The sequence below is a fragment of the Exophiala oligosperma genome (genome assembly GCF_000835515.1).
Source record: "Exophiala oligosperma strain CBS 72588 unplaced genomic scaffold supercont1.13, whole genome shotgun sequence".
Classification (NCBI taxonomy): Eukaryota; Fungi; Ascomycota; class Eurotiomycetes; order Chaetothyriales; family Herpotrichiellaceae; genus Exophiala; species Exophiala oligosperma.
In genome coordinates this window covers 226,310-252,496 of record NW_015622830.1, presented here as the reverse complement: position 1 = coordinate 252,496, position 26,187 = coordinate 226,310, and the positions used below count along the sequence as shown (strand labels likewise).

Sequence of the window (26,187 nt, the reverse complement as noted above, 5' to 3'; positions counted from 1 at the left end):
TCTTACCAGCATAGTAACAACGACCACTACCACCCTTGAGACGAGCTAATGCACACGCTTGAGCTGCTCACACCTCGCTTCTGTCTAGCAGCATGACATCGATTCAGAGTTGCACAGCGCTTCACGGTCTGTGTAAACGACGTCGAGTTTGAATGTAGTCCAATCTTCTGATTGTCGGACGTGGCGTGCATTCGCCGGCCGCGTTTGCAACTACTAAAACCGGGCAAAACATGTTTCAAATCGACGGCGAAGCTCTCGATAAGCTGTGAGTGTGGTGGGGAGTCTGTCTCTTCCAAAAATGGCGACCTTACGTTGCTTTTGCCGTTCAAGCGCTAATAGTGCACTCCTGAACGTCTCTCGACGTGAGCTGCATGGACTAGGATGTTTGGCCAAGGTTCTTTTGGTAGGCACTCTTCAGGAGCAGAGACGTGTCGGCAACATTGACCTTCGCCCCTGCATGCTATGCTGCCTGCTCTCTTCGTCTTTTCTTGCTTCGGAGACTCAAACTACGCGAGATTTTCGGACATGTCGCGTTCACTCACTTAGCTCAATACCTTTGGCTTCATCCTAGATGCTAATTGCAAAGTTCTACCTATCTCCTGGCATAATATAACGGCCTTGTCAAGCAAGACCGAGCGCTTGTCGGTTCGTGACGATACGTTATCCTGTGCTCCAGGGTCCTGGCATAGTTACGTTCGGTTCTACGAGTTTCCTCTGCTGGAGATATTCTGGGGAGTACAGGTTTCAGGAAAATCCCACATATCACTCGTGGTCTTGGACAGAATGCAACTTCGTTGTGAGAAGAATTATTTTCAGCACAGGGCAGTTGACCTTCTAAGTTGCAAGTAACAATGGTACGCTCTGCAGCTCTCATTTTATGTTTTTCACGATAACTCACCTTGAGCGAAGCTAGAGAAATTTCGCTCCAACTTCTCCCACCGTCCGAAGAAGGAGGACGATGAACCTTCTCCCACTCCAAAAACAGTCGAGAGGAACTTGTCTCCTAAGCCTCCCCTTAGCTGGATGCGAAGGAAAAGCTCGGGCTCTCTCGCGACCTTATTGTCACACCGACCTTCCAACTCCAGTCTCATAAGCGGCGATGAAGCAGAAGATCACTCCACAGATTATGAAATGGAGTCTCTTGGTCTTCGTGCCATTCATGAACCAGAAGGGAGACCAATCGCAGATATCATTTTTGTGCATGGCCTTGGTGGACACAGTTATAAGACATGGTCAAAGGATCGTGACAGAGATTTCTTTTGGCCGGGCCTGTGGCTTCCAAAAGACCCGAAGATTGGAAGAGCGAGACTGTTTACATATGGCTACAATTCAGGCTTGACTGGCCCAAAAACTGTGTCCAACATCATGGGCTTTGCCAGGTCCCTCTTATTCGACATGCGTTATAGCAGGGGTCAGCAAAGCAACAGTATTAGGATTGGCGACGTACCGATTATCTTTGTAGCGCATTCTATGGGTGGCCTCGTTGTCAAAAAGGCTTACCTTATGGCGCAACACGATAACAGCTGTCAAGAGCTCGCGCGCTCTATCTCTGGAATCATTTTCCTCTCCACGCCACATCGTGGTTCATCTCTCGCCAACACCCTTGACCTGATCCTGCGATCCATTCTCCAACCAAAGCGGCCTTTCATTAAAGAATTAGAAAGGAATTCCTCCGCAATCGAGGATATCAATGAAGAATTCCGTCATGTGGCGCCGAAACTCTCTATCATCTCCTTCTACGAAGAACTCCATACTGTGATCCTCTCGCAGCCTCTGATGATTGTTACCAGAGATTCTGCTATCCTTGGCTATGAAAACGAGCAGACACGAGGGCTCAATGCTGACCATCATACTATTTGCAAATTCGAGAACGATAGGGATCCCAGCTTCAAGATAGTCCGGGACGTTGTGAAGGGTCTCGTTGAGAAATTCAGCACAGACGTTATCAAACCAGCGGGTACCACCAATCCCAGGACGATCAGCCTCGTGAAAAGAGCCCTGGGGATGTCCCGTACTGATTCAGAGGATCTTGATTCACTCCGAAAGCTTTGGATCCCGGGAAGTTGTGAGTGGATCTTGACGAATTCTACCATTCGAGTGTGGCTAGAGGACGCCTCCCGTTCTCACTTGGTATGGTACAATGCTCCCCCAGCTAGTGGGAAATCAGTCCTATCAAGCTACCTAGTGCATTACCTTCAGTCTGAGGGGTATGCCTGCCAATATTACTTTTTCAGTCAAGGAGATCAGACAAGGCGATCCATCGGCCAGTTTCTGAAGTCAATGGCTTGCCAAATATGTCGTATGATGCCAGACTATGCAGAAGAATTGCTTGCATTCAGCACTGGAGAGTCTCAGCTGTCGAGTGGCGGTTACCTTTCCCTATGGCAGACATTATTCGAAGACATGTTATTTGCTAGAACATCAGATTATCCTCTCTTCTGGATTGTTGATGGCCTAGACGAATCAGACTCTGCATCAAAGGTTCTTGAGCTGTTGGAAAATGTGCTCTCGAGGTCAAAGCTGACAATTAAGATTCTGGCTACTGGACGACGGACAGACAAACTCTCTTTGATGTTCAGAAAGCTACAGCGTTTGGTTGTGGCTAATGAAATCGACGGGGCTGAACATAACCACAATTCCCACGATATTCAGTTGCTAGTTGACCGAGAGCTCGAACTGATGCATGGGAGTATGGAGCACAAGGCACGTCTTCGGCAGGATATTCTCACACGCGCAAACGGCAACTTCCTCTGGGTTAGCTTGGTCCTTGAGGAACTTCATAAATGCCAGACCGAAAGTGAAAGTCAACTTACCCTAGAACAAATACCAGCAGATATGACAAAGATGTATGAACGGATGGAGCAGCTTGTCATCGATAACCCGAACCCGAGGCAGGTTGAATTGGCAAAGGAATTGCTTCGCTGGACAATCTGCGTACCGACGCCCTTGAAATTGAACGAGCTTCAAGAAGCCGTTAGCAAAAATTACCCCGATATCATCGAACTTGAAAAGACTATCCGAGCCGTTTGTGGCCAATTCATTCTTGTTGACAGCACGAAGCATGTTATGATGGTGCACCAGACCGCTCGAGACTTCATGACAAACGCATCAAAGAGTGTCATTGCAATTGATCGTCAAGTCGCGCACAGTACTCTGCTGATCAAAAGCCTCTCCGCTCTTTGTGATGTGGAGCCGTACGATGCTGTCCATAGACAGAAAAGGCACATGCCAGGCCTTGAGGAGCTCGAAAAGCACCAGCCTTTCCTTCTCTATGCTGCCAATTCATGGTTCTACCACCTCAAGTATGCCGATCCCATTGCTGATAACGTGATTGATGCACTGGAGAAATTCTTCAGCAGTCCTTACGTTCTCGATTGGATATATTCCCTTGCTATGCTCGATCAAGTGAAATTGTTAGCTAAGGTCGGGAAAGCTCTTTTGGGGTTTGTGATCGACAATCGCAAACACAACAACTCAAGGAATCCAATGCTTCATCGACTCTCTTCAATCGAGCTTCTAGAAAGCTGGTCCGCAGACTTGGTGAAGATAACAGCCAAATTCAGCAATCATCTTGTCATTGAGCCTTATTCAATCTACGACATTGTGCCAGCAATGTGTCCACCAGGCTCAATCATTGGTCGCTTATTCGTGCGCCCCAAGTCTGCAAAAGCTCTTGTATCTGGACAGAGCGATTCCTGGAACGACATTTCCGCCCGGCTTTCTCTTCAGGAGGATGATGTAGCCTTGAAGATTGTCTCTGCAGGCCCTCATATCGCGGTACTCGCTCAAGGTGGTATCATATATATATGGAGTTCAGCAGATTTTCGAGAAATCTGCAGAATCGACCATGGTGAGGCGGTGACGAGTATTTGCCTGAACGCGAAAGGTAACATACTCGTGACTTATGGACTAAAGTTGACAAAAGTCTGGGAAGTTCCGAGCAGGGTACTTCATACAGAACTAGCCAACCATTGTAACACCAAAGCCATGTGCCTTGCCTTTGCTATGAAAGATCAGCGTATATTAGCTGCAAATGACGACAATTCGATAAGATATTTCGACATATCTGAAAAAGACGGCGTATGGAAGGCCCTCAACGACTCTCTGATGAAAGAAGAGTCTCAATCCGACTCAGTCATTATCAATAGCCCAAGCTGCATGGCAATGAACCCCGCCTGCACACAGCTTGGTGTATGTTACAGGTCCTTCCCTCTTACGGTCTGGGATTTAAGCAGTGGCACGATAGTCTCTCGTTGCATGAGGCGTACGGTCAGCCCATTTCCAAACCCAACCTCCGTGCAGTCATGGTTTCCAGTAGAAGTGTTTGCTTGGAATCCCACCACCGGCCACATCCTTGGATGGTATAAAGGGAACAGGCTTTTCAAATGGCATCCATTAACAGACGAGACTCACGAAGTCTCAGCGTTGGTTGATGAACTGGTATGCAGCCCTGACGGGAAGGTAGTCTTGACAAGCGACAGCAATGGGACAGTCAAGATATGGAATTTTACCTATCTTACCGTCGTCTATCAACTTTCTTCAGGTGATCTGGTTAGTGGCCTATCCTTCAGTCCGAACTGTACTCGATTCTATGATATCCGCGGATCATTGATCACTGCTTGGGAGCCTAATGCATTACTGCGTCTCGCAGAGGCAGAGGACAACTTCAGCGATTCTCTCAGTCACGAGCAGCGTGGCACCGTGATCTCTCGTTTGTCTGAAGTAACTGCTCCGCAGTATTCAAGCTTGACAGCCCTTGCAGCCGCGCCAGGAGGCTTGTTATTTGCAACAGGAAATGAAGATGGCGAGGTTTGGCTCTCCAGTATACAGTCTGGCATCAAGTCGGAAGTTACCCGCTTCTACAATTTTCAGTGCGTCAGCCATCTTATCTGGGGGTCGAGCAGTGAGGTTCTTGTTGCTGCAGACCTTGCAACCGATGTCCACATCCTTCAAATTAGCAATCTTGAGACCGAGACTTCCAAAGGCCCAGAAACAAAGCGCTTAGCAGATCCCAGCTTCAACCTTGAAGGCCGAGCCATACATCAGATGCTGCTGGATACCTCATCGCGCCGACTTCTTGCTATCAGCAACGATCTCGTACAGGCATGGGACATATTTGATAGCGTCTTAACGGAGTCTAACGACAGTTTAATGGATGCAGCCTCTCGGTACTGGTGCAATCATTCCTCCGACAGAGAATTATTCATCGGGGTTGGACCTGAGGATATCCAAGTTTTCGAATGGTCCAGCCTTCAACAAGTCTCCTGCGTCATGATTGGCATTGATACTCATATGAAGATTGGCCCCAACAGCTCTACAGTTTTGAGGATAGATGAGCAGTCTACCTCAATGAAAACGGTGACTAGGACGATACGAAATGCTAGGCTCTCACAGGACGGCAAGCACATCTTGATCGAGATAAAGGAAGCGACGGGACGGGGTCGGAGCAAGATTCAACATCTCGTGATTACGACTAAAGAATTAGCGGCGACATTGAAAGGAGGCGACGGTGTTATCCTTGACTCTCTCCAGATCCCTGATGAGGTGGCTCAAAACATCGACGTTGCTTTAGCGATCTTTCCTGGCGAGCAGCTGGTCTTTCTTGACCGGAACCTCTGGCTCTGTTCAATGAAGTTGAGCCAACCATTGGCGACAAATGCCTTCAAGCGTCACTATTTCATTCCACGGGACTGGACGGATGAAGGAGGTCTCCAGCAATGCTGCGTGGTGAAGGACGGAACTCTGCTTTGTCCTCAGGATGGCAATGTGGTAGTAGTACGGAGTCACGTAGGCTTGTAGATTAAAAACTAGATATTGATTTGTTTAGTTTAGACATCGCTCCAAAAGACAGAACAATTATTTATGTAGATGAAATATGTCATTGGCATTCCTGACATTCATGATTGATCATCAATTTTTGTATGAGCCCCGCAGAGACGTCCTTCAAGCAGAGTCGATGTTACAGTACCTTTAAGTACCTCGTCATGTAGGCGTGACCTTGGAGTGCTCTTTCCCGCTCTTGTCTGAGCTATTAGAGGAGTACGACAATCTACACGATCAACACAAGTTGGTTCTGTGTTTCTCAACTCTGTGCTGCTGATACATGAAGGCTAAATAAGCAGCCGCCAGGATCGAATCCGGCTCGTCTCGTCCTCATGAACTCTAAACGAATGGGACAAATGTCTCATGGAGCAAGAGACGAGGATGCTGTACCTGCTCGATATACAATATTTGAAAAAAATGAAAAACGTCTGCTCATTATACTATTAGGATTTGCGACCATCACATCGCCTCTCACCGCTACCATCTATTTCCCCCTCCTTCCCCTCCTGAGGGAACACTTCCATACCACTGCACAGGCCATCAACCTCACCCTTACCATCTACATCGTCTTCCAAGCCATCTCACCGGCGATATTCGGGCCTCTTTCTGATTCAGTGGGACGCAGACCCGCTTACCTGGTGACCTTGTCGTTGTACATGGCTGCAAACCTGGGCCTTGCACTCAATAAGAATCACTATGGGGTCCTCCTCGGACTACGAGCCATACAGAGCTTGGGTGCGAGTGCAGCGTACGCTGTCAGTTTCGGCGTCGTTGCTGATGTCTGTGTGGCGAGTGAAAGGGGCAGGATGCTGGGTCCAGTTAGCATGGCGTTGAACTTGGGAGCATGTGTTGGCCCCGTCGTTGGTGGATGGGTTGCATATGCCAGTGGAAACTTTGAATGGATATTTTGGGCGTTGGTTATCGCTGGTGGCTTACTTCTCTTCCTCATCGGTGGCTTCCTACCAGAGACGGCTCGGGCACTTGTGGGCAATGGTGAGGGAAAAGCAGACCTCAGATTGTGGCATCTTCCATGGATCAGTGTGGCCCAGCGGGCGATTTCGCAGGCATCCAGCAAGGCTGCCGACCACCAACAACGCAAGACCGAAAAGTACACAAATTGCATGAGTACAACCAACCACCAGGAATCTGCTCAGAGACCGAAGTCATCGACAAGGCTATTGCGCATTGGGAACCCGCTTGCATGTCTGAGGATCATCTTCTACCTCGACACCTTCTGCGTCCTCTGGATGCATGGTTCGTTCTACACGGTTGACTACTCCCTGGTCGCTGCAATACCGGATATATACAAGCAGATATACCACTTCAACGAATTGCAAGTTGGGCTCACCTACTTGCCGCGCGGCGTTGGCATAATCGTTGGGGGTTATTGCATTGGCAAGGTAATGGATCATAACTACAAAGCAACAGCCCAAAGGATCAACTGGCAGATAGATGCCGTCTCCGGTGACAATCTGAAAGACTTTCCAATTGAACGAGCAAGAGCACGTGGGAGCCGTTGGCTGTTGCTCGTATCGACCATCGGCCTTGTCGGTTATGGATGGGCTGTGCACTATCGTGTCCATGTATCAGTCTTGCTCGTTTTGCAGTTCATGCAAGGGTTCTGGGGCACGTATTTCTACACTGTGTATAGTACTTTGTTGGTCGATGGCTTTCCACAAAGCCCAAGTACGGCAGCTGCAGCGGCAAGCATCACCAGGTGCGCTATGGCAGCCGCAGGGGTTGCAGTTCTGCAACCTTTACTCGATGCCACAGGGCGAGGATGGTACTTCACCGTCTTGGGTCTATGGAGCGGAGGCTTTGGTGTTGTGGCCTTGTGGTTCATAGAACACAAAGCAATGACTTGGAGGCGGCGGCGAACAGAGAGACATCAAGTCGAGGGAGAAACGTCTGGGTAGTCTAGGTATCAAAATAGGAAAGCAAGTCATATACAAAGGGGCATCATCGCTGCATGAACGTTCTCTGATATTTTGAAGAGACAGGATAGTCAGGTATGCATATTGTTCACAAAGTCGTTGTGCGCGTCGAATAGATACGCGTTGATGAGGGCGGTAAAACTTCGGCACTAAACGTGGTACATTCAGAAAGTACAGATTCCACTCCTGAAGACTGCGACTCTCCATATATGCCTGTAAAGACCTTGCGGTGAAGCTCGATCTGGCCGAGCGAGGTCAAGATGGGACTGATAAGTAAGAACGGTCTTGACTTTTTGTATGACTCAGGAAGCTGAACATATAATATAGGATCCTACATTTCCAACATACGCAGAGACGATCCGCGCCTCCTTCGGATCCCTCCGTATCTCTCTGCCCTATGCATTCTCGGAGGCATCATATGGATCCTTCTTCTACCTCTGAATGAATACTCGAGGCGGACGTACATTTCCGAAAACGCCCTATTGCCCGGCCAGGTTCACACCTACTTTGGTGGAAGTGAGCAGAATGTCTTTCGAGCGTACCGACACGAGTTGGCGACCGTCCTGGACTCTTCCGCTTCGGAGAGCAATCACACTTTGACAAGAGAAGATCAACGAGGACTGGAGGCCGAGACAAGTTCTAAAATACAAGAGCTGTTCAGGAACGCAGGTCTGAAAACCGCAAAGCAACGCTACTCGTACACCTCGTCGGGCCAGACTTACGAGGGCGAGAATGTCTATGCCGTCCTCCATGCACCCCGGGGAGATGGTACAGAGGCCATTGTGATAGTCGCTGCTTTGAAAAATATCGACGGTGCTCCCAACGTCAATGGAGTCCCTCTTCTCATCTCTCTGTCAAGATATTTCAGAAGATGGTCACTCTGGTCCAAGGACATTATTTTCTTGGTGACGCCAGACAGTTCGGCAGGCCCGCAGGCATGGATTGAAGCATATCACTCCACGCATGATCCCGAGAAGGTGCAAGATCTTTCGTTGAAGTCAGGTGCTCTCCAGGGAGCTGTCTGTATAGACTATCCATTCGAACATCGCTTCGAGACGTTCCACATTGCCTACGACGGAATCAATGGAGCGCTTCCTAATCTGGATCTGTTCAACACTGCTGTGACCATCGCTACGGGCCAGATGGGCATTGGAACTTCGATTCAATTTCAGCATACATACACCAAGGCCGACGCACAAGGTGAATACCCGTCTCGGCTGCAGACACTGGTCCGCGGAATGTCTTCTCAGGCGCTTGGTCAAGCCACTGGACCTCATTCCAGTTTCATGACCTACCACATTGACGCCATCACATTGACGGCCATTGGAGAAGGCTGGCAAGACGAAATGGCATTTGGTAGAACGGTTGAAAGTATCTGCAGAAGTCTCAACAATTTGTTGGAAAAACTCCACCAGAGTTTCTTCTTTTACTTGTTGATGCAGTCCAACCGATTCGTGAGCATCGGCACCTATCTTCCAAGTGCCATGGCTATAGGGGCTGCCTACACAATCATGGCAATTTATCTTTGGGTTCTGAGTGGCTATCAACTAGTTCAGAAACCAGCGGCGATTGCGGACGAAAAGTCAAGCACTTCATCGCCTAGCACGACACCTCCTCAAGACACAAAGACGAAGCTCGAATTTCTTCCGAAAGACAGACATCTTGTCCTTCCAATCGCTTTGGTGGCAGCCGTGTACCTGGCATCGTTGGTGCCTCTGTACCTACTCACGTCACTCAGCCTTGGGGCTATCCCATCGACCTTTTTCCTCCTGACGATCCTCCTTGTCGTCCTCCCCATCATTCTGGCATCGGCACTGTCAGACACGCACAATAATACAACCTTGCCTTCCTTTTCGGCTCCGTCGCAAGAGCAATATGTCCTGATGAGGTCGCTGAACTTGCTATTGCTCGGTCTCTTCCTCACGGTCCTCGCCACATTGAACTTTAGTCTCAGCATGTTCCTCGGTATTGCATGTATACCTTTGGCGTTTGTGGACAGGAGTGCGTCGGGCACTTTTGCTCTGCTTCAATATCTCCTTCTAGCTGTGGTGAGTCCGATGGGGCTTGCGGTCGGGTTGGCCGTAAATGGTTGGCTTGCGTTTGGACAGACGGATGTTCTGGTCGAATGGCTACAAAAACTGGCCTTTGGGTGGAACGTCTGGGGAAGTTGGGGTGTGCCTGTCGGTATACTGTGCATCTGGCTGCCGTCGTGGGTGCTCAGCTCGACGCTCGTGGCGAGTTCGTGGTTCAAGAGTGGGGGGTTTACGGTGGCTGTCTCATCTACAGAGTTGAGGCCGGACTCGAAGAAGGAGCCCAGATAGTATACGTAGATATGTATCTTCAAAGACATTTGCTCGAACTCGACGAATAAAAGGATGAATCGATGCTCAATGCTTAGCTCAGGCACACGGACTCCTTATATCTATATTGTAGCCATCATCTACAATAACAAGATTGACTCTGTGACACCTTTCAATATTTTTTTATACTCGTTTCTTCATTCATGTACTCCGTACAACACGACCTGAGTATGTATGTGTACGTACATACCGTAAGAATGTCCATCATCATAATTTACTACCTTTCTTCAACTGTTCCTTCTGTCGCTCTCGCTTCTTCTCACAGCTCTTCAGGAGGGCATACAAAGTCTGCATCCTCGGCATTTCGTGGCCCTTTTCGCGGGCCAACCTGATGGGGTTGCCCAGGATGACCTCCAGCTCCATGGGTTTCCCACTCTCCCAATCGATCAACATGCTTGGTTTGCTGCCGCTCGTGTTGCGTTGAGTGGACCGCAAGATGGCGTCCGAGGTGGCAAAGGAGGGAGGGAAGGGTTTGCCGACGACTTTGGGGGCCGTCGTGAGGACCTCGTCCATTACTCCCTTGAGGTGGGCGTAGAGTTCCGGGTCGTTTGCCATTTCCTCGTTGGTGCTACCCCCCGACAAGACGGCCGAAGGGTTCATGGAAGCGTTGATGGCGATCTTGTGCCACCGGACCAGTTGGAGTTTTTCGTGGGTGTCGGCGATGGCTTCCTTGATGCCGCCGCCCTTGAGCAACAGATCAACAAAGGTCTGGTTGAGCGCCGTGGCTTTGTCCTTGACGGGCTGTGAGGGCTCTGATGAAGAGAAATAAGGACCGACATTGATCCGGGTCCAGCGGTTGTGTTTGACGTGGCCGTCAGACACTTGGGCACAGGATGCGATGGTGACGGCACTGATGATGGGAGAACGAGGAAATCTGTGGGCGTAAGGTTGTTCAACCCCCAGTCCGTTCTGGATCAACACGACGGCCGTCTCGTCGGGCGTGACGATAGGTTCGATGAGCTTGGAGTCGTCGGACCTGTCCGGCAGGGCCTTGGTGCAGACCACAACATAATCCCATTTCACTTTGCTGTCGCGCGCGGCTTGCACCGAGCTGAACGTTCGGGTAGGTCGCCATTGGTAGTTGCCGTATTGAGGAGACGTGATCTGGAATCCGTCGCTTGATACTGCTTTGTAGTTGGACCGACATATCACGGAAACGTTGGTGTCTGGGTTGAGGGCAACTCTAGAAGCGTAGAAGGCTCCAATGGCGCCGGCGCCGAAGAAGAGCAATTCGGTCGGCATGATACTGGATCTCAGATACTTTGTTGTGCCTGTGAGTCCGGGTTTGAGCATGAGCTGGAGATCTTACTGGTGAGGGTGATGAGGGCTTGGAGGGGGATATTAGCAAAGAACGGGATGATATCTGATGATATGGGAGACGTGAATGCCCTCGATAGCCGAGGTGGAGCGTCGTCCCGGCTTTACGTTTGGCCGGGGTTGCACATACAATAGGTACCTGGCAAGCCTGTACGGACTGTTGTACGCTAGACTTGTAGGGGCCATAGTGGTTTGAGGGCACTAAACATTAAAGCAAAGCCTCACTAGAGGGCAATTAGCCACAGCCCGCGAAGTGAGTTGTCACCGCCACGAATGCTGCGTCATCCGAAGGATACAGACAAGACCTGGATTCACCATTCACCATTCAAGCGAAGATTTAGTGGTTCAACCCTGTCAGCATCAGGCAGAAATATCCAGGGCAACCACAGCTGAAGATCAAACAACGTGTCTCACCAAGCCTCATGTGTGTCTTCAAGGAACATCCATTCAACCCCAGCTATGGTTTCTCTTCGTATCGAATATAAATTTGCCCCTCCACGTTTTGACTGAGCATGATTTTCTTTTTATTCGCATTCTGTGTCTTGATACATTTCACACCGTTGACATTGACCCAACTACTTCCCGGACATCAGTACGAATACGACGACCTTTTCAAATTCAACATGGGCGGCGGACACGGGATTCGGTCTGTTGTCTACTACGTCAATTGGGCACCGTACGGCCGAAACCATCATCCACAAGATCTGCCTGGAGAGAACCTCACTCACGTTCTGTATTCATTTGCCAATGTGAGACCCGAGACGGGAGAAGTGTATCTCACAGATCCGTGGTCGGATACAGACAAGCACTACGACGGCGATAGTTGGAACGACATCGGCACGAACGTGTATGGTTGTGTGAAGCAATTGTTCCTCCAGAAGAAAAGAAATCGCAATCTAAAAGTCTTGCTGAGTATCGGTGGATGGACATATTCTTCCAACTTTGCCCAGCCCGCCAGCACCGACAGTGGCAGGAAGAGGTTTGCACAGAGCGCGTTACAACTCCTCGAAGATCTTGGCTTCGATGGCATCGACATCGATTGGGAGTATCCGCAAGACCGTGCCCAGGCAGAAGATTTTGTCAAGTTGTTGTCTGAGACGAGGGGCGCACTCGATGCTGCTGCCTCCAAACGTCACCATGCCCGCTTCTACCTTACCGTGGCATGTCCAGCTGGGCCATCCAACTTTGAAAAGCTGAACATTCCCAAAATGGACCAGCTTCTGGACTTTTGGAATCTCATGGCGTACGACTACGCAGGATCCTGGGACCAAAGGGCCGGACATCAAGCAAACTTGTTCCCATCTCGATCGCAGCCTCAGGTTACGCCGTTCAGCACAATTGCCGCGATCGATCACTACACCCGCCAGGGCATTCATCCATCGAAAATAGTGCTGGGCATGCCGTTGTATGGACGAACCTTTGTTTCCACCCACGGACCTGGCCATCCCTTCAACGGAGTAGGAGAAGGTAGCTGGGAACAAGGTGTTTGGGACTACAAAGCTCTCCCCAAACCAGGGCATACCGAGTACCATGATCCCGAAATTGGCGCGAGTTGGAGTTATTGCCCATCTACCCAGACGATGATCAGTTATGACACACCGGCCTTGGAGGCTCAAAAGGCTGGATTTGTTCGAGACCATGGACTTGGCGGGTGAGTCGCTACTTAACACCATCTCTCTCGACTTGCAAAAACAGACCAGTGTTGCTGACGTAGATGTTCCAGTGGTATGTGGTGGGAAAGCTCAGCAGACAAACCGGCAGGCCAAGGCAGCCTTATTGAGACTTTTCTCATGCATAGCGGAGGACGAGGTAGCATGGAGGAAGTGCCAAACTGTCTAGAGTACCCAGAGAGCAAGTATGAGAACTTGCGGAAACAGTTTGAGTGAAATTTGTTGGCTGGCCATGGGGCTGAGGCGGTTCACAAAGAGGTACCTTATGAGCAGCTCCCTCTGCATTATAATTTGCGGCTCCACGGCGCTGGGAGTACAAGTTGACCCAAAACTCGCAGTTAGTAGTTCGGTTCTGCCCGAGTTATTATTACGGGACGAGTAATAATCATGGACTAAAATTTAGGTACCACAGCGATCTGGAGTTGTACCTGTACCTGATCTTCTTGTCCTCCCTCGTTCCCGCTGTCACGAGCCGTTTGTGTCCCACGCACCCATCATTGGGGGAGCCTTAGGACAGCTGTCTGTACGCCCACTCCACTTTTGTACTCCTTATTACTGTACGGAGGACGAAAGCGGAGGAAGCCGGAGTAAGGTTTCATAAGAATGTATCTTGTGCTGTTCTTCGCCGAAATCTTGAACCGTTACGGATAGGTGGCTGGTTCGCATTTATTAGTTCGTACAGTGTATTTCAAAAATCTAGGAACCTACGGAGCACGGGATGCTATCTTTAGACAAAGATCTTGACAGGCGCGGGTTTGATACGGAGTAGGTGTGCTGTGAAAAAAGCTTGCGTTTGATCCGAAAAAAGAAAACATGTACGGATTACTCTGTCCTGTAATTGTACTGTACAGCTGAAAAAGCTCGCCAACTCGCTTCTTGGCGGTCTTGAGATCATCTCAAATCTCGCTTTTCCCTACGGAGCAGTTGATTTACGTATAATCACAACCAAAGGGGTCCTCCAAGCAACTGAATTCGGTGAGACAGTCACCCGCACTTGGAAATGATTCAAATGAATTGGTCGTTAAGAAAGCGCCTCTGACTTCATGGGACAGCCACTACTTACCTGCAGTACTGTGCTTGTACCTAAGATAATAAACTACTAACCGACAGACAGACGGACTCGTGGTCCGCCCCATCATGAGGACAAAAACATATGTATCTTGTGTGTGTCCCCCGATCAGATCCTGCCAACCACGTGCTCGCCTTCAAACAAGCAGACAGCTGTACTCCGTAGACAAGGCCCCAAGTGATAATGTCGGCTTCAGGAACACGCGGAGAATTCACTGTACTGTACTATTACAAGTAGCACCCTTACCTGAAAATAAGATACGGAGCACGGGTGCTGTGACAGGCATCATTGTCACCGGCTCTTGAAACTCGTCGGACGGCTCGTTCTTGGAGCCTCGACCTTTTCTTCAACGTGGCAAATATTTACTACAGATCATGCAAGCGATGTTTACCTGGTAAATTAGCCATGTTGTCAGGGAGGACGTTCGTGTTCCAGCAGCCTGTTTTGAATGTTTGAGGCTGTAGAGGATCTGAAACGGAGCGGAGGGGAGAACGACATGGCGTAGCTACGACTACGACAACTCTCTGAAAGCGCCATCCCATTCAGGTGGAGAGTTGAAACCTGACACGACATACAATCCCTGGCCAGCAGCAAATGATGATGGCAAGACCCGGGGCGCGCTGTGTGACCCAAGATAGCAGACACTTCTGAACCCTTTCCCCTCTTTCCGACATGGCTTGTAAGTTATTACAGATGCTTACAGGACAATACTGGATACCTACTGTAGGTACTGATCGGTAGTAAGTAAATCTCAAGGTGGCGCCGACTATCGAGACCGAGCGACGGACATTACCTTTCCCAAAGCAGATGCTCAAGAGGTCACCCGACAAAAGCCACTGCGAAGGAAAGTACTCTTTACGGAGAACAAGAGCGTTTCCAGCTTCGTATCTCTACTCCGTACGGAGTACCATTCAGACAATCATCTTCGCTTAGAGGGGAGAATGGTCCACGTTCTTGACGGACGAGTCATTAGCAGGTGCCATGATTGGATTGTGGCTGAAAGTCGGCGTCCCCATTAGTGACCTCCTTGCATCGTCAGCAGGTCCTGACGTACGTTGGCGACAGAGATTACGTCCCCGGCCGAACTGGAATGTGCAAATACGACAGACCAAAACCTGAGGCTGAGGCTGAGCCAGGCCAACAAGGGACCGTTGAAAAAGGGCAAAAGGCGGGTCAACAAACAGAGAGGACAAAGGCAAAGGGGAGTAGTTGGAACAATGTGTCTCGAGGGAGGAGTCTTCTCTCTCCCGACGGGGACCTGCAGGAGATCAGCTTTGCTGGGTCAACAAATATTCCTCATATAAGTAGCATGTAGGTAGACAAACCACCATGTTCAGTGCCAGATACAGATGCGTGTGTGAATTAGGTAGAAATACTTGTATCGAGGAAGTGGCCCAAGCATCCGGATAAGACATGGGGGAGGAACAAGCCACCCATCCAGCATTCTTGCGATATCTTGCAGGATGATGCCCCGGACACTAGTGAAGCCTCTTATTGTACAGGGGAATGAGTGGTATGGAGCATGCACATGTAAGGCATCTATGATGATAACGATGTTCGGTTAAGACGACGAGGGTGTGTGAATCGGAAAGTTATATGGAGTACGGAGAACAAGGGTCTGGTGCCTAGGTAAGTCCAGTGATGAAGTCGAGGTTATGGTGAGAGGATGCTCTTGATGCTACTTACCTACTGTACTTTACATATTTGTCTCAAAGGAAAGAGTGCCTGGTCTTTTGACATACCAACCTAGGCATACATATGTACAGAGAACTCATAGTAGGCACTGTACCTATTTATTATTATTGTATTGTATCAACTTACCCCTGACCCGTGGCAGCCCAACGAGGCACCTCCACATGAGTTGGGCAGTTGGCGAGGTGTCAAATCCTCTCCTCCATCTCCTACTCCTAGGACCCATCCCATCCCATCCCAATCCTCGTCCTCTCTTCGTTCTCCCTCTCACAAATCCCCTATCCACTCTTCGATTGTCCCGTCGACTCTGGTTCCACCCAGACACCCTCTACGTCTCTCTTTTCTCCACGCGACAGAGATGACGGCCAATTAAGCCACCGTCGTGGCCTGGATGGGTTTGAGCACCCCGGCCCTTGCCCTGCATATCCCAGGCTACGCTGGCCCTCAACCCAAACGCTCAGTGCCCCCTCCATCGCTCCCTATCGCGGGCCTCTCTTTTCCCATTCGTTCAATACCGTGCCTGGTTCCTGACTTCTGGTTCTACACCACCCTCCTCAACAACCCTTCCTCGCTCTGCCGTTCGCCCTCAGCGACTCTCTTATCTTCTACCTCTTCCTCCAACCAACTCTTTCCGTGTGCTGTTCGTTTTTACTCTGTAATTGTCGCTCCCGGATTGATTCGACTCGTCGACTCCCGAGGCAAACACAATCCCCCCCCAGTCACTCACCCTGCGCTCTACCACCAATACCTTTGTCTACGGCTCCCCTTCTACGTCTGGCACAACCCCACCAGTTCCTCGAAGAAAACAAGACCCCGTGGCTTGTCGCGATTGCAATCAGAAATATCTGTAATAACTGGTTCTCTGGTGGAACCTGTGTTGTGTTGGGTTCGGCTGGAATTAGGAGAACGAGAAAAAAACAATAATCACACCGCAACCGCGCCGGTCGCATTATAACTCGACATCTCCGGTAGGATCGACGCTGATAATCCTGCACAGTATCTCTTTCACACGGAAACTTTCGATTCAGCCTGCTTCGTGAAATTCGCAGGGTGGAACATTGTGCCTCGCTGCAGCCCATTCTGAAACGCGACCAACGTCACAAACCCCCGAGGCTTACGTTCTGCTGTCGTTGCAACAGTGCCTCCCGGTGCATATGAGTAGATGAGCTCCTCACGCCGCTCAGAGGTTCCCAGGCGTGTATCGTCAGCGAAGGATCGCTCAAAGTCGCATCGCAATTCTGGTTCACATCGGAGCAAAACAGGCGACATGTCGGTCGCAACAATGCTACAGCCCGCTTCGCGAGCATCGACCTCGACGAACTCCTCCTTCGAGCCTGTCAGTCGCCAGAATACCTTCTCCAGCCATGAAGGCGCTCGGTCTCTGCGCCAAAGCAAGCGCGTTAGCATGACGGCGTTGTATGCTAGCATGAGCGCAAAGGACAAGGATCTGGAGATCAGTGATGACCTGGCAAGGGCACAACGTACTCTCCGAGATCTCAAGGGGAAAATCTCGAATCAGTCCAAGAAGAACTTTGTGCTAGAGAAGGATGTCCGCTATCTCGATTCACGGATCGCGCTGTTGATCCAGAATCGTATGGCTCTAGAAGAGGTATGTTTTGCTTTATTCACACCACGAACCCTTCGCTGACTTTCCTAGCAAAATGAAGTTGCCAGCCATCTTGACGAGGCGGCCGAGCTGCAGGAAGGCTCGTTCCCAAATGACGAAAAGACGCAGCGCTACGGCAATCTCTTCTTCATGCTACAATCTGAACCCAAGCACATAGCCCATCTGTGTCGCCTTGTCACAATGGCTGAGATCGACTCCCTGTTGCAGACAGTCATGTTTACCATCTTCGGGAACCAGTATGAGAGTCGAGAAGAACATTTGCTCTTGACCATGTTTCAGTCAGTGCTCACGCATCAATTCGAGACGACACCGGAATATTCATCCCTGCTCCGTCAGAACACCCCAGTTTCCAGGATGATGACCACCTACACCCGCCGTGGTCCTGGACAGAGCTTTCTGAAAGAAGTTCTTGCCGATAAGATCAACTCCCTGACCCAATTGAGCGACATCGATCTTGAAATCAACCCTCTGAAGGTGTATGAAGCCATGGTCAAGCAGATTGAAGAAGACACTGGTAGCCTTCCGGAAGACCTGCCCAGATCCGTGACCGCCGAATTCGCAGCAGAGAACGCCCGAGTACAAGAGATTATTGAGCCACGACTAGAGATGCTGACCAAGATCGCGGAGGGATTCCTGTCCGCCATCATCGAGTGTCTAGAAGACACTCCTTATGGCATTCGATGGATCTGCAAGCAGATTCGCAATCTATCTCGACGCAAGTATCCCGATGCGCAAGACCAAGCGATCTGTACACTGATTGGAGGATTTTTCTTCCTTCGGTTCATCAACCCGGCCATTGTTACACCAAAGTCATACATGCTGATCGAGAGGGTGCCCGATGACAAACCAAAACGAACACTGACCTACATTGCCAAAATGCTTCAGAATCTGGCGAACAAGCCATCTTATGCGAAAGAGCCATACATGGCAAAGCTACAACCTTTCATCCAGCGCAACAAAGATCGCTGCAACAAGTTCATGCTGGACCTTTGTGAGGTGCAAGACTTTTATGAAAGTCTGGAGATGGACAATTACGTCGCCCTGTCGAAACGTGACCTCGAACTGAACATCAGTTTGAACGAGGTTTATGCTACACATGCTTTGCTTGAAAAGCACAGCACAGAGCTTGCCAAGGATCCATCCTCTCATCTCGGAGTCTTGCTTCAAGAACTGGGCCAGGCTCCCCCACAGGTTCCTCGAAAAGAGAATCGGGCCATCACTCTACCCCTATACAGCCGATGGGAGACTTCGTTTGAGGATTTCACGCATTCATTGGATATCACACAGGAAGAAATCTTTTTCATGGAAGCAAAGAGCACATTTGTCCAAATCATAAGAAGCATCCCGCAGGCCACTGCTGTGATGCGACGTCCATTACGACTCGATCGTGTTGCCGAGGCTGCGGGGACGCTGAAGAACGACGCCGTCATGGTTCGGAAAGGCATCCGGTGTATGGAGCTCCTGACACAGCTGTCCGAGCTCGGCGTGATTGATCGTGCTGATGACTATGCTGTTCTGCGTGACGAAGTGGAACAAGAGCTAGCCCATCTTGGCTCACTGAAGGAGAAGTGCCTGGAGGAAACGGTCAAGTTGGACGATGTCTACAAGACGATCCGTGACCACAATGCATACCTACTCTCTCAACTCGACACGTACAAAAACTACTTGCATAACGTTCGAAGCCAATCTGAAGGTACTCGACGGGGCAAGACTGAAAAGGTCAAAGAATTGGGACCATACAAATTCACCCATGCCCAGCTGGAGAAAGACGGTGTCATCACTAGAAGCAATGTACCCGAGAACCGGAGAGGTAATATCTATTTCATGTTCCGGAGTCCTTTGGCAGGCACTTTCGTCATTAGTCTACACTACAAAGGTGAGGTTGGCTTCCATTACACACCAAGGAGACGTACTGACCGAAGAGCAGGGCGAGCACGTGGTCTTCTCGAGCTTGATCTCAAGTTGGATGATCTTCTTGAGATGCAAAAAGACGGACAAGACGATCTCGACCTCGAATATGTCCAGTTTGACGTGTCTAAAGTGCTTACTCTTCTCAATAAGCGATTTGCGAGAAAGAAGTAGGGCGGCTATTTTGACGACATTTTCCCACATCAAGTCATGCAACAGGGATAACCGGTACTATGGAGCTTTCAACGACGACCACGACGCGGACACGAGCAGAATCATTTTGGCCTAGACGACTGTTGCCTAGACGTCTGGTGGCATCCACATGAAAGAAGATGTTCACCTTTCGACACCATTGTTTTAATAGTTTGACAAGCCGATCTTTCTTGCACCCTTTTGGCATATTGTAATATCTCGGCGAGCTGGCGATGGATACGAGAATTTGTACTAACATTGGTGGGGATGTGTTATTTGGTAGAAGAAGAGGATGAACACATGCTGTGTATGGGAGTATATCGGAATGACCTTTGAAGCCCGGATGTAGGTCTTTTGGAACCAACAATTGAATTGATTTGAAGATGAGTTGGCATTTGGTCCCCCTGATAGCAAGGGCGAGGAAAGGAAGGATACCACTGTATAATAATATATATATCTAGGAGCGCTCTTTTCATGTATTCGCGATGAGGGCGGTGAAGATGATGTAAGTTAGGGAGGACTTGATAGGAATCTACTCGTACTGTAACTTGTATCGAAAGTTGGAAATTTGTATGGTTCTGCGGTAGTTTGAATGCCTGGAGGCCAGTGGTTGAGCCTTGTTTACCTATTAGTGAGGCGTGAGTGATGCAATAGTGTCTGTGCCAATGTGTTCAGACGTATCCAGGTAAATGGGCACAGCATTCGTATGTACCTAAGATTTCTGTACTCGGAGTGGTTAACAAGTGACGAGGCGATCCTTGATGCGCCTAGAACCCCGCATCTTCTGGTGGCACCAGGAAACTTGCTGCCTGCCGGACCCTTCACTGTCGAGCCCTCGACCTTCACTGCAGCCTCGCCAGTTTCTCTCACTTTCCCTTCTCACTCTCTTGTCCTCTTCGTCTACTTCCAACGCTCAGTCTTGTCCTCTCCATGAACTTGAATCCATCTCGTCCATCATTCTTTTGAGGACACACGGGCTGTCAATCATGCCTTCATCCCAGGATTCTGATCGGCCTCTAGCGGCATTCGGTATCCGCGATCTGAATGGCCCTGAGGCTCCTCCAGGCGTCGTTCAGATCCTCAAGAAAGACTACACCAGCACTGTCCAAAACTACCCCGAAGCCGTCCTTTCCTACGTCGACTATGACGATGGCGAGATCATCACCGTCGGCTCCTCCCTCGAACTACAGCAGCGCCTCGAGGAGCCTGCGAGGCATTCCACCCTGCCCGTCATCCCCGCATTACGCACCCCGGACGAGTCCACCGACAACAAGATGATGCACATCTTTGATATCAAGAAGACTGGCGCCAGTCTAGCGGTATGGAAAGAGCATGAAGCATATACTAGCAAGGCCATCAGAGAGAAGACTACGCCTCACATCTTGAGGGATGTCAGCCCTAGTCGAGGGGAGTCGGCTAACAGCCCTCCTCTGGCTGCGACGCAAGAGAAGGTTCAGCAAACTGAGAAGATCGACGAATCTGACCGTTCAGCATACAACCTTGAAGGTGATGCTGTCGTTGCAGAGCCAGCCGCCAACGAAATTACAATCACTCCTAACCTTGCTTCGGCCTCTCCAAAGAAAATCCCCCCGACTCCAATCAACAATGACATCCCGACGAACCTCGACAAGGCCTTCATTGGCATCTTCAGCGCCATAGAGTCAAGACTTGGTCCTTTGGCAGACTTTCTTGAGACCACGGCAGGTGGTCTACGCAAGGTCGCTGACAAGACTGCCAAGTCGGACTCTTCTGCCGTGGAAGATGTATTGTCTGGCTTCAAAGATATCCTAACCCAGGTCGGAGAGTTTGGACTCGGTGTCGCTGCGACCATTGGCGAAGAGATCGAGAAGAACAAGGCTGAACGACAGCCTACTTCTCTCCAACGCGATGCTGACAAAACCCCTCCTCAAGCAGATGACGACGAGGGTGCTCAGCCTGAGCAAACGAAAGCAAACGGGAAGTCGGATGTGTTTGGCAAGAGAGTCAGCTTCGATGCACCACTGACGCGGCCAGCAGTGCCGAAGGATATCCCACTTCCTGAATTCTCTGAAACGTCACTTTCAGAGTTAAAGAAAGAACTCTCTAAAGTGTCATTTCCCGAGTTGAACCGCCTACACTTGAAAAATATGTTTATGAGATATGGGGATAGACTTGGATGCGCTCCTCACCCACAAAATACTCAAGTCCACCCTGCACAGCAGCCACACAAGGCGACTGCCAGACATTCCATCTTGGATATGGAGTCCACAGACCCCGATTTCTCTGCTCGTTACCCACCTCTGCTCAGTTTGCGAAAAGCCATGAGCGTGAACGAGTTGCAGAAGACAGCCCAGGCTACAAGCCCCTCACATTCGAACCCTGTGACAGGCCCTGCTGCTGTGCGATATCCCAGCTTGAGACAGTTTGAACAACAGGCTCACACCCTCGCGTCCAACAAAACCCCAGTCGCCTTGAGTAGCGCCAGACCTCGAGACATCACTCCTTGGGAAGATGAGCTCAAATCCAGAAAGACTAGTTCATACAGAAAACCATCAGTTGAGGAGGATGACTGTGCTGTTGAACCTGAACCGAGCACTGTCAAACCTGGGCCCTCGTCTTCACGACCAACCATGCCCTCAGCGGGCCTTCCTGGTGCTTGGCCAGAAACAAAGACTGCTGAAGACATGTCGGCCTTACCCGCAAATAAGCCCCTGCTCAACGGTGGCTCTGTACGTCTTCCTGAAACTAACATTTTCTCGAAGCCCCCTGCCAATCTGACAGATTCCTCTCGCCCTCTGTTTCGGCCTTACCCAGATTCGACATCGAGACCGCCCATGAGTTTCGGGAGCGAAGCACTGAAGAAGAACCTGAGACGATACCACACAGTATCTGCTGGTATCAATCCTGCTGCAAGACTCAACGGACCCTTTGATCCCCTTGCTGCTCATCCCCCAATGCAACCTCGTTCCCAGAAATCGCAGCCAGACCTGCAGAACTCCTATAGAAACTCTGAGGACACCCTCAGTCACAAGCCAAGTTTGCCGAATCTGTTGCCTCAACGCAGTCAAACCGTCAACTACACCGATCGTTATGTCCCGCGCTATGTCACCCCCTCAGTCTTCATGAATCGTGCACGGGACTATGCCGAATCCAGGAGCAATGCTAGGGATCATCGAATTGAAGGCCACCACATACCTGGACCTGGTTGGGGTGTGAGGTACTTCTCGCCTTTTGGCCAGCCTGCCACGTCCGCTGCTTCGTCGGCTCAGACATCGACTGCTACCACCGTTGAAGAGCGTCCTAGCCCCAATACCCCGGCAAAGCCAGTCTTTGCGGGACGCCCAACTTCAAACCCACCATACTCGTTTGTACCCCCTGTCCAAGGTGCTACAACTAAGCCTGCTGGACGCAGAATTTCGACACCGGCACCGGCCCTTCCTACCGGCATCAAAGCTATCAACGATTGCGTCAATACCTTGATCGATATGGGTTTTGGTGCCAACGCCAATGAAATGACCAGATTGAATGCTGTTGCTAGTGCTACTGCTGGTAACCTGGAAGAAGCCATTGACATGCTTGAAGAAGACCGTGAAGCTACAGAGAAATTGGGCTACGCCAGTGATGCTGCTACCAATGGATCGTATCAAGATGACCGAGACGATATGTACAACTGAGTGATAAGACGACATCAAGGTATGGTCTATTAGATGGTTTCATTGTTGTTCCGGCTGACCACGTCCAGTCTCATTCACAGCCACTCCTTTGTCCGTACGCTTTCATCAGCGACGAATGTGAAAACAATGTCCGAATGTTTTATGCCATTACGATTCTTACCTCGACCTCGAACCCAAAGGCAACAGACTTAAAGTCGACTCTCTCTTGAGGTCAACACACTTACTACCGCGTCAGCACCATGTTTGTAGTGACTGGTTGCTTTACGAAGGAAATGAGGCCTTGCTATCAATATCCTTACTGATGTTGTCGGTATAGCAAGGCGTAATTTCGGGCAACGGCGTAACAGGGTGTCTACTAGTTTATTTTGTTTTGTAAGGGTCGATCAAATACGAGTCAAGCAAGGGACTGTTACTGCGGACTGGGTAAAATAGTTCATCTCCAGTCAACGTACGAGATCAAATAGGTAGCTTATGAAAAAATCGACGATGATGAGAAGAACGAAAATGGTCAAGTGTCTCTTTTTTCTTTTTCAATGTTTTTTTGTCTGATTGGCATTTCTCTTCCTCAAAACTGTCTTGTCTGTCTGATCCTGACAATCTCATAAACCAAGAAACCCAACACAAGCTAAAAAAAAAAGCAGCGGTCGTGAGATTTGCTTTTGTGGTTTCCTCTCCATTCCTTTAGGAAGGGGTCGAGTGAAACTGTGGGAAGTGAAGGCAAATCGGCCCAATTGACCCGTCCTCTTTTCCCCCTGATCCTCGTGGTCAAAACTTGATTTCTCAAGATTGACACTCTGCATGACTATGTTTTTTTATTTGTTTTGGCAAAAAAAAATCGTCGATTCTCTGGGTCCTACATAGATGGATGGACGGATGAAGAGATGGGTGGGTGTAAATGTGTGATAATCGAAACTGTCCCTTTTTTGTTCCGCAAGGTGGATTTGAGGCTCCAACGTCAAAGTAAGGTAGTGGTGGTGGTCGCGGTGTTGATGCTTCCACGGAGGCTTCTGTTGGTCAGAGGTGGTTCCTCCTTGTAAGGTGAGAAATGGTGTGGTGGTGGTGGTGGTTCATGTCGGTGATGATGGTGAGGTTGGCGGTGGTGGTTGGTCCAAAACTGTCGAGACGAAATACAAAACTTATGCCGAACCCATGGTCTTTAGGTTGTCAGAGACCTTGAATGGTGCCTCGGTTTTGCTCTTTACTTCTTCGACCGTCACACCGTCCGCCACCTCGATCAAGGTCAAACCGTCGGTGAAATCGACATCGAAGACGGCCTATACATGGAGAAGAAGAAAAAAGAGAGACTCGGGTTAGTTTTCTGGTCACGTATAGATCTGATGGTGGTGGTGAGGGTGTGAGAGGGGGGGGGCCGAAAAAAAAACTTACCAACTCGGTGATGATCCTGCTGACGCACGCGCGGCCGGTCAGGGGGAACTCGCACTGTTTCAGGATCTTGGGGTTCCCCTTCTTGTCGGTGTGTTCCATCAGGGCCACGACCTTTGTCTTTTCGGGGTTGGAGACCAGGTCCATGGCGCCGCCGAAACCCTTGACCTTGCCGGGCAGCATCCAGTTGGCCAGGTCGCCGCGGGCCGAGACCTGCATGGCCCCCAGCATGCTCATGTCGATGCGGCCCGAGCGGATCATGCCGAAGCTCTCCTCCGAGCCGAAGCAGCTGGCCCCGGGGTTCAGGGTGACGGTCTCCTTGCCGGCGTTGATCAGGTCCGCGTCCTCCTCGCCCTTCCTGGGGTAGGGGCCCAGGCCCAGGATGCCGTTCTCGGACTGGAGCTGGACCTCGACCGAAGGGTCGACGAAGCTGGGCGCGAGCATGGGCATGCCGATGCCCAGGTTGGCGTACATGCCGTTCTTGAACTCGAGCGCGGCGCGCTTGACGATCCGCTCGCGCTTGCTGGCGGCGTCGCCCTTGCCGAGGCCGTCCGCGACGTCGGCGCCCCCCTCCTTGCGGAAGGTGAACTTTTCAATCTTCTTCTCGGCCGTGCTCTGGATGACCTTGGTCACGTAGATGCCGGGCAGGTGCACCGACACCGGGTCGATCTCCCCGACCTCGACGATGTGCTCGGCCTCGACGATGGTGACCCGGGCGTTGCGGCCCATGGCGCCGTTGAAGTTGTTGGCCGCCAGGCGGAACTGGGCGTTGCCCAGCTTGTCGGCCTTGTAGGCCTTGACGAAGGCGTAGTCCCCCTGGATGGCCTCCTCCATGACGTAGCTCTTGCCGTTGAACACCTTGACGTCCCGGGGCTTGCCGAACGACGCGATGCTCCCGTCGGCGTTGTGCCGCAGGGGGATCTCGCCGGTCTGGACGACCGTGCCGAACGCCGCGGGCGTGTAGAAGGCGGGCACGCCCTTGCCCCCGGCGGAGCACCTCTCCGCGAGCGTCCCCTGTGGGGTGAGTTCGAGTTCGATCTCGCCCGTCAGGTACTGCTGCTCGAGGACCTTGTTCTCCCCGACGTAACTCGCGATCATCTTGCGGATCTGCTTGGACGACAGGAGTTGCCCCAGGCCGGCCCCCGGGATACCTGCGTTGTTGGAGACGGCCGTCAATCCGGTGATGGAGGGTTTCTGGGCGACGGCGTCGATGAGCGTGTCGGGGACACCGCACAGACCGAAACCACCGCACAACAAGGTGCTGTTGGACTTCATGTCCTTGATGGCTTCTTCGGCCGACGGGACAATCTTGTTGATTTCATTTCGGCGCAGGGTCGAGGAGAAGGACCGCGTGAGGAGGACGTTGGCCTAGAAGAGAAGTAACGTCGTGTCAGAGGGAATGTTTGCCGACAATGAAATGAAAGTTACTCCAGAGAGCAGAGAATCCAACCTACCTTGCGTTGATCGCGAGTAAAGTAACGAGCAGTTCGGAAATATTTGGTGCCCGTGCGGAGAGGAGTGTCTAGAAAGGACGACATTTTGGTTTGATGGGCCGAGTG

The 26,187-nt window shown here is 50.6% G+C and overlaps 8 protein-coding genes across 8 annotated transcripts; 6 read left to right on the top strand and 2 right to left on the bottom strand.

Moving 5' to 3' along the window:
* Positions 1-29: 29 nt before the first annotated feature.
* On the top strand, positions 30-5,871 carry PV06_10444 (uncharacterized protein). The gene is made up of 2 exons (XM_016411997.1): positions 30-854; positions 910-5,871. The coding sequence occupies exons 1-2, from the start codon at positions 852-854 to the stop codon at positions 5,797-5,799; spliced, it is 4,893 nt and encodes a 1,630-aa protein (XP_016257617.1). The 5' UTR covers positions 30-851; the 3' UTR covers positions 5,800-5,871.
* Positions 5,872-6,154: 283 nt separating this feature from the next.
* PV06_10443 (uncharacterized protein) lies at positions 6,155-7,790 on the top strand (the record flags this gene model as incomplete). The annotated part of the gene is made up of 1 exon (XM_016411996.1): positions 6,155-7,790. A coding segment is annotated over one exon (1,585 nt), but the record flags the coding sequence as incomplete, so codon positions are not given.
* Positions 7,791-7,975: 185 nt separating this feature from the next.
* On the top strand, positions 7,976-10,116 carry PV06_10442 (uncharacterized protein). Its single transcript, XM_016411995.1, has 2 exons — positions 7,976-8,030; positions 8,085-10,116. Exons 1-2 carry the CDS (start codon positions 8,018-8,020, stop codon positions 10,076-10,078), a joined length of 2,007 nt encoding a protein of 668 aa, XP_016257615.1. The 5' UTR covers positions 7,976-8,017; the 3' UTR covers positions 10,079-10,116.
* Positions 10,093-11,448, bottom strand: PV06_10441 (uncharacterized protein). The gene has a single exon (XM_016411994.1). It carries the CDS (start codon positions 11,408-11,410, stop codon positions 10,325-10,327), a length of 1,086 nt encoding a protein of 361 aa, XP_016257614.1. The 5' UTR covers positions 11,411-11,448; the 3' UTR covers positions 10,093-10,324.
* Positions 11,449-11,719: 271 nt separating this feature from the next.
* On the top strand, positions 11,720-13,577 carry PV06_10440 (uncharacterized protein). Its single transcript, XM_016411993.1, has 2 exons — positions 11,720-13,085; positions 13,158-13,577. Exons 1-2 carry the CDS (start codon positions 11,947-11,949, stop codon positions 13,318-13,320), a joined length of 1,302 nt encoding a protein of 433 aa, XP_016257613.1. The 5' UTR covers positions 11,720-11,946; the 3' UTR covers positions 13,321-13,577.
* Positions 13,578-16,381: 2,804 nt separating this feature from the next.
* On the top strand, positions 16,382-20,131 carry PV06_10439 (uncharacterized protein). Its single transcript, XM_016411992.1, has 3 exons — positions 16,382-17,474; positions 17,523-19,368; positions 19,420-20,131. Exons 1-3 carry the CDS (start codon positions 17,028-17,030, stop codon positions 19,572-19,574), a joined length of 2,448 nt encoding a protein of 815 aa, XP_016257612.1. The 5' UTR covers positions 16,382-17,027; the 3' UTR covers positions 19,575-20,131.
* A 280-nt stretch (positions 20,132-20,411) lies between these two features.
* On the top strand, positions 20,412-23,779 carry PV06_10438 (uncharacterized protein). The gene is made up of 2 exons (XM_016411991.1): positions 20,412-23,264; positions 23,314-23,779. Exon 1 carries the CDS (start codon positions 20,579-20,581, stop codon positions 23,243-23,245), a length of 2,667 nt encoding a protein of 888 aa, XP_016257611.1. The 5' UTR covers positions 20,412-20,578; the 3' UTR covers positions 23,246-23,264; positions 23,314-23,779.
* A 602-nt stretch (positions 23,780-24,381) lies between these two features.
* PV06_10437 (uncharacterized protein) lies at positions 24,382-26,166 on the bottom strand (the record flags this gene model as incomplete). Its single annotated transcript, XM_016411990.1, has 3 exons — positions 24,382-24,519; positions 24,632-25,996; positions 26,083-26,166. The coding sequence occupies 3 exons, from the start codon at positions 26,164-26,166 to the stop codon at positions 24,382-24,384; spliced, it is 1,587 nt and encodes a 528-aa protein (XP_016257610.1).
* Between the last annotated feature and the right edge of the window lie 21 nt (positions 26,167-26,187).

Coding starts and splice junctions, on each gene's coding strand:
- PV06_10441 (XM_016411994.1), bottom strand. CDS start 11,410: ATGCTCAAACCCGGACTCACAGGCACAACAAAGTATCTGAGATCCAGT.
- PV06_10440 (XM_016411993.1), top strand. CDS start 11,947: ATGATTTTCTTTTTATTCGCATTCTGTGTCTTGATACATTTCACACCG. Junction 13,086..13,157: donor CGAGACCATGGACTTGGCGG/GTGAGTCGCTAC, acceptor TAGATGTTCCAG/TGGTATGTGGTGGGAAAGCT.
- PV06_10439 (XM_016411992.1), top strand. CDS start 17,028: ATGAGCTCCTCACGCCGCTCAGAGGTTCCCAGGCGTGTATCGTCAGCG. Junction 17,475..17,522: donor ATCGTATGGCTCTAGAAGAG/GTATGTTTTGCT, acceptor TGACTTTCCTAG/CAAAATGAAGTTGCCAGCCA. Junction 19,369..19,419: donor CATTAGTCTACACTACAAAG/GTGAGGTTGGCT, acceptor ACCGAAGAGCAG/GGCGAGCACGTGGTCTTCTC.
- PV06_10438 (XM_016411991.1), top strand. CDS start 20,579: ATGCCTTCATCCCAGGATTCTGATCGGCCTCTAGCGGCATTCGGTATC.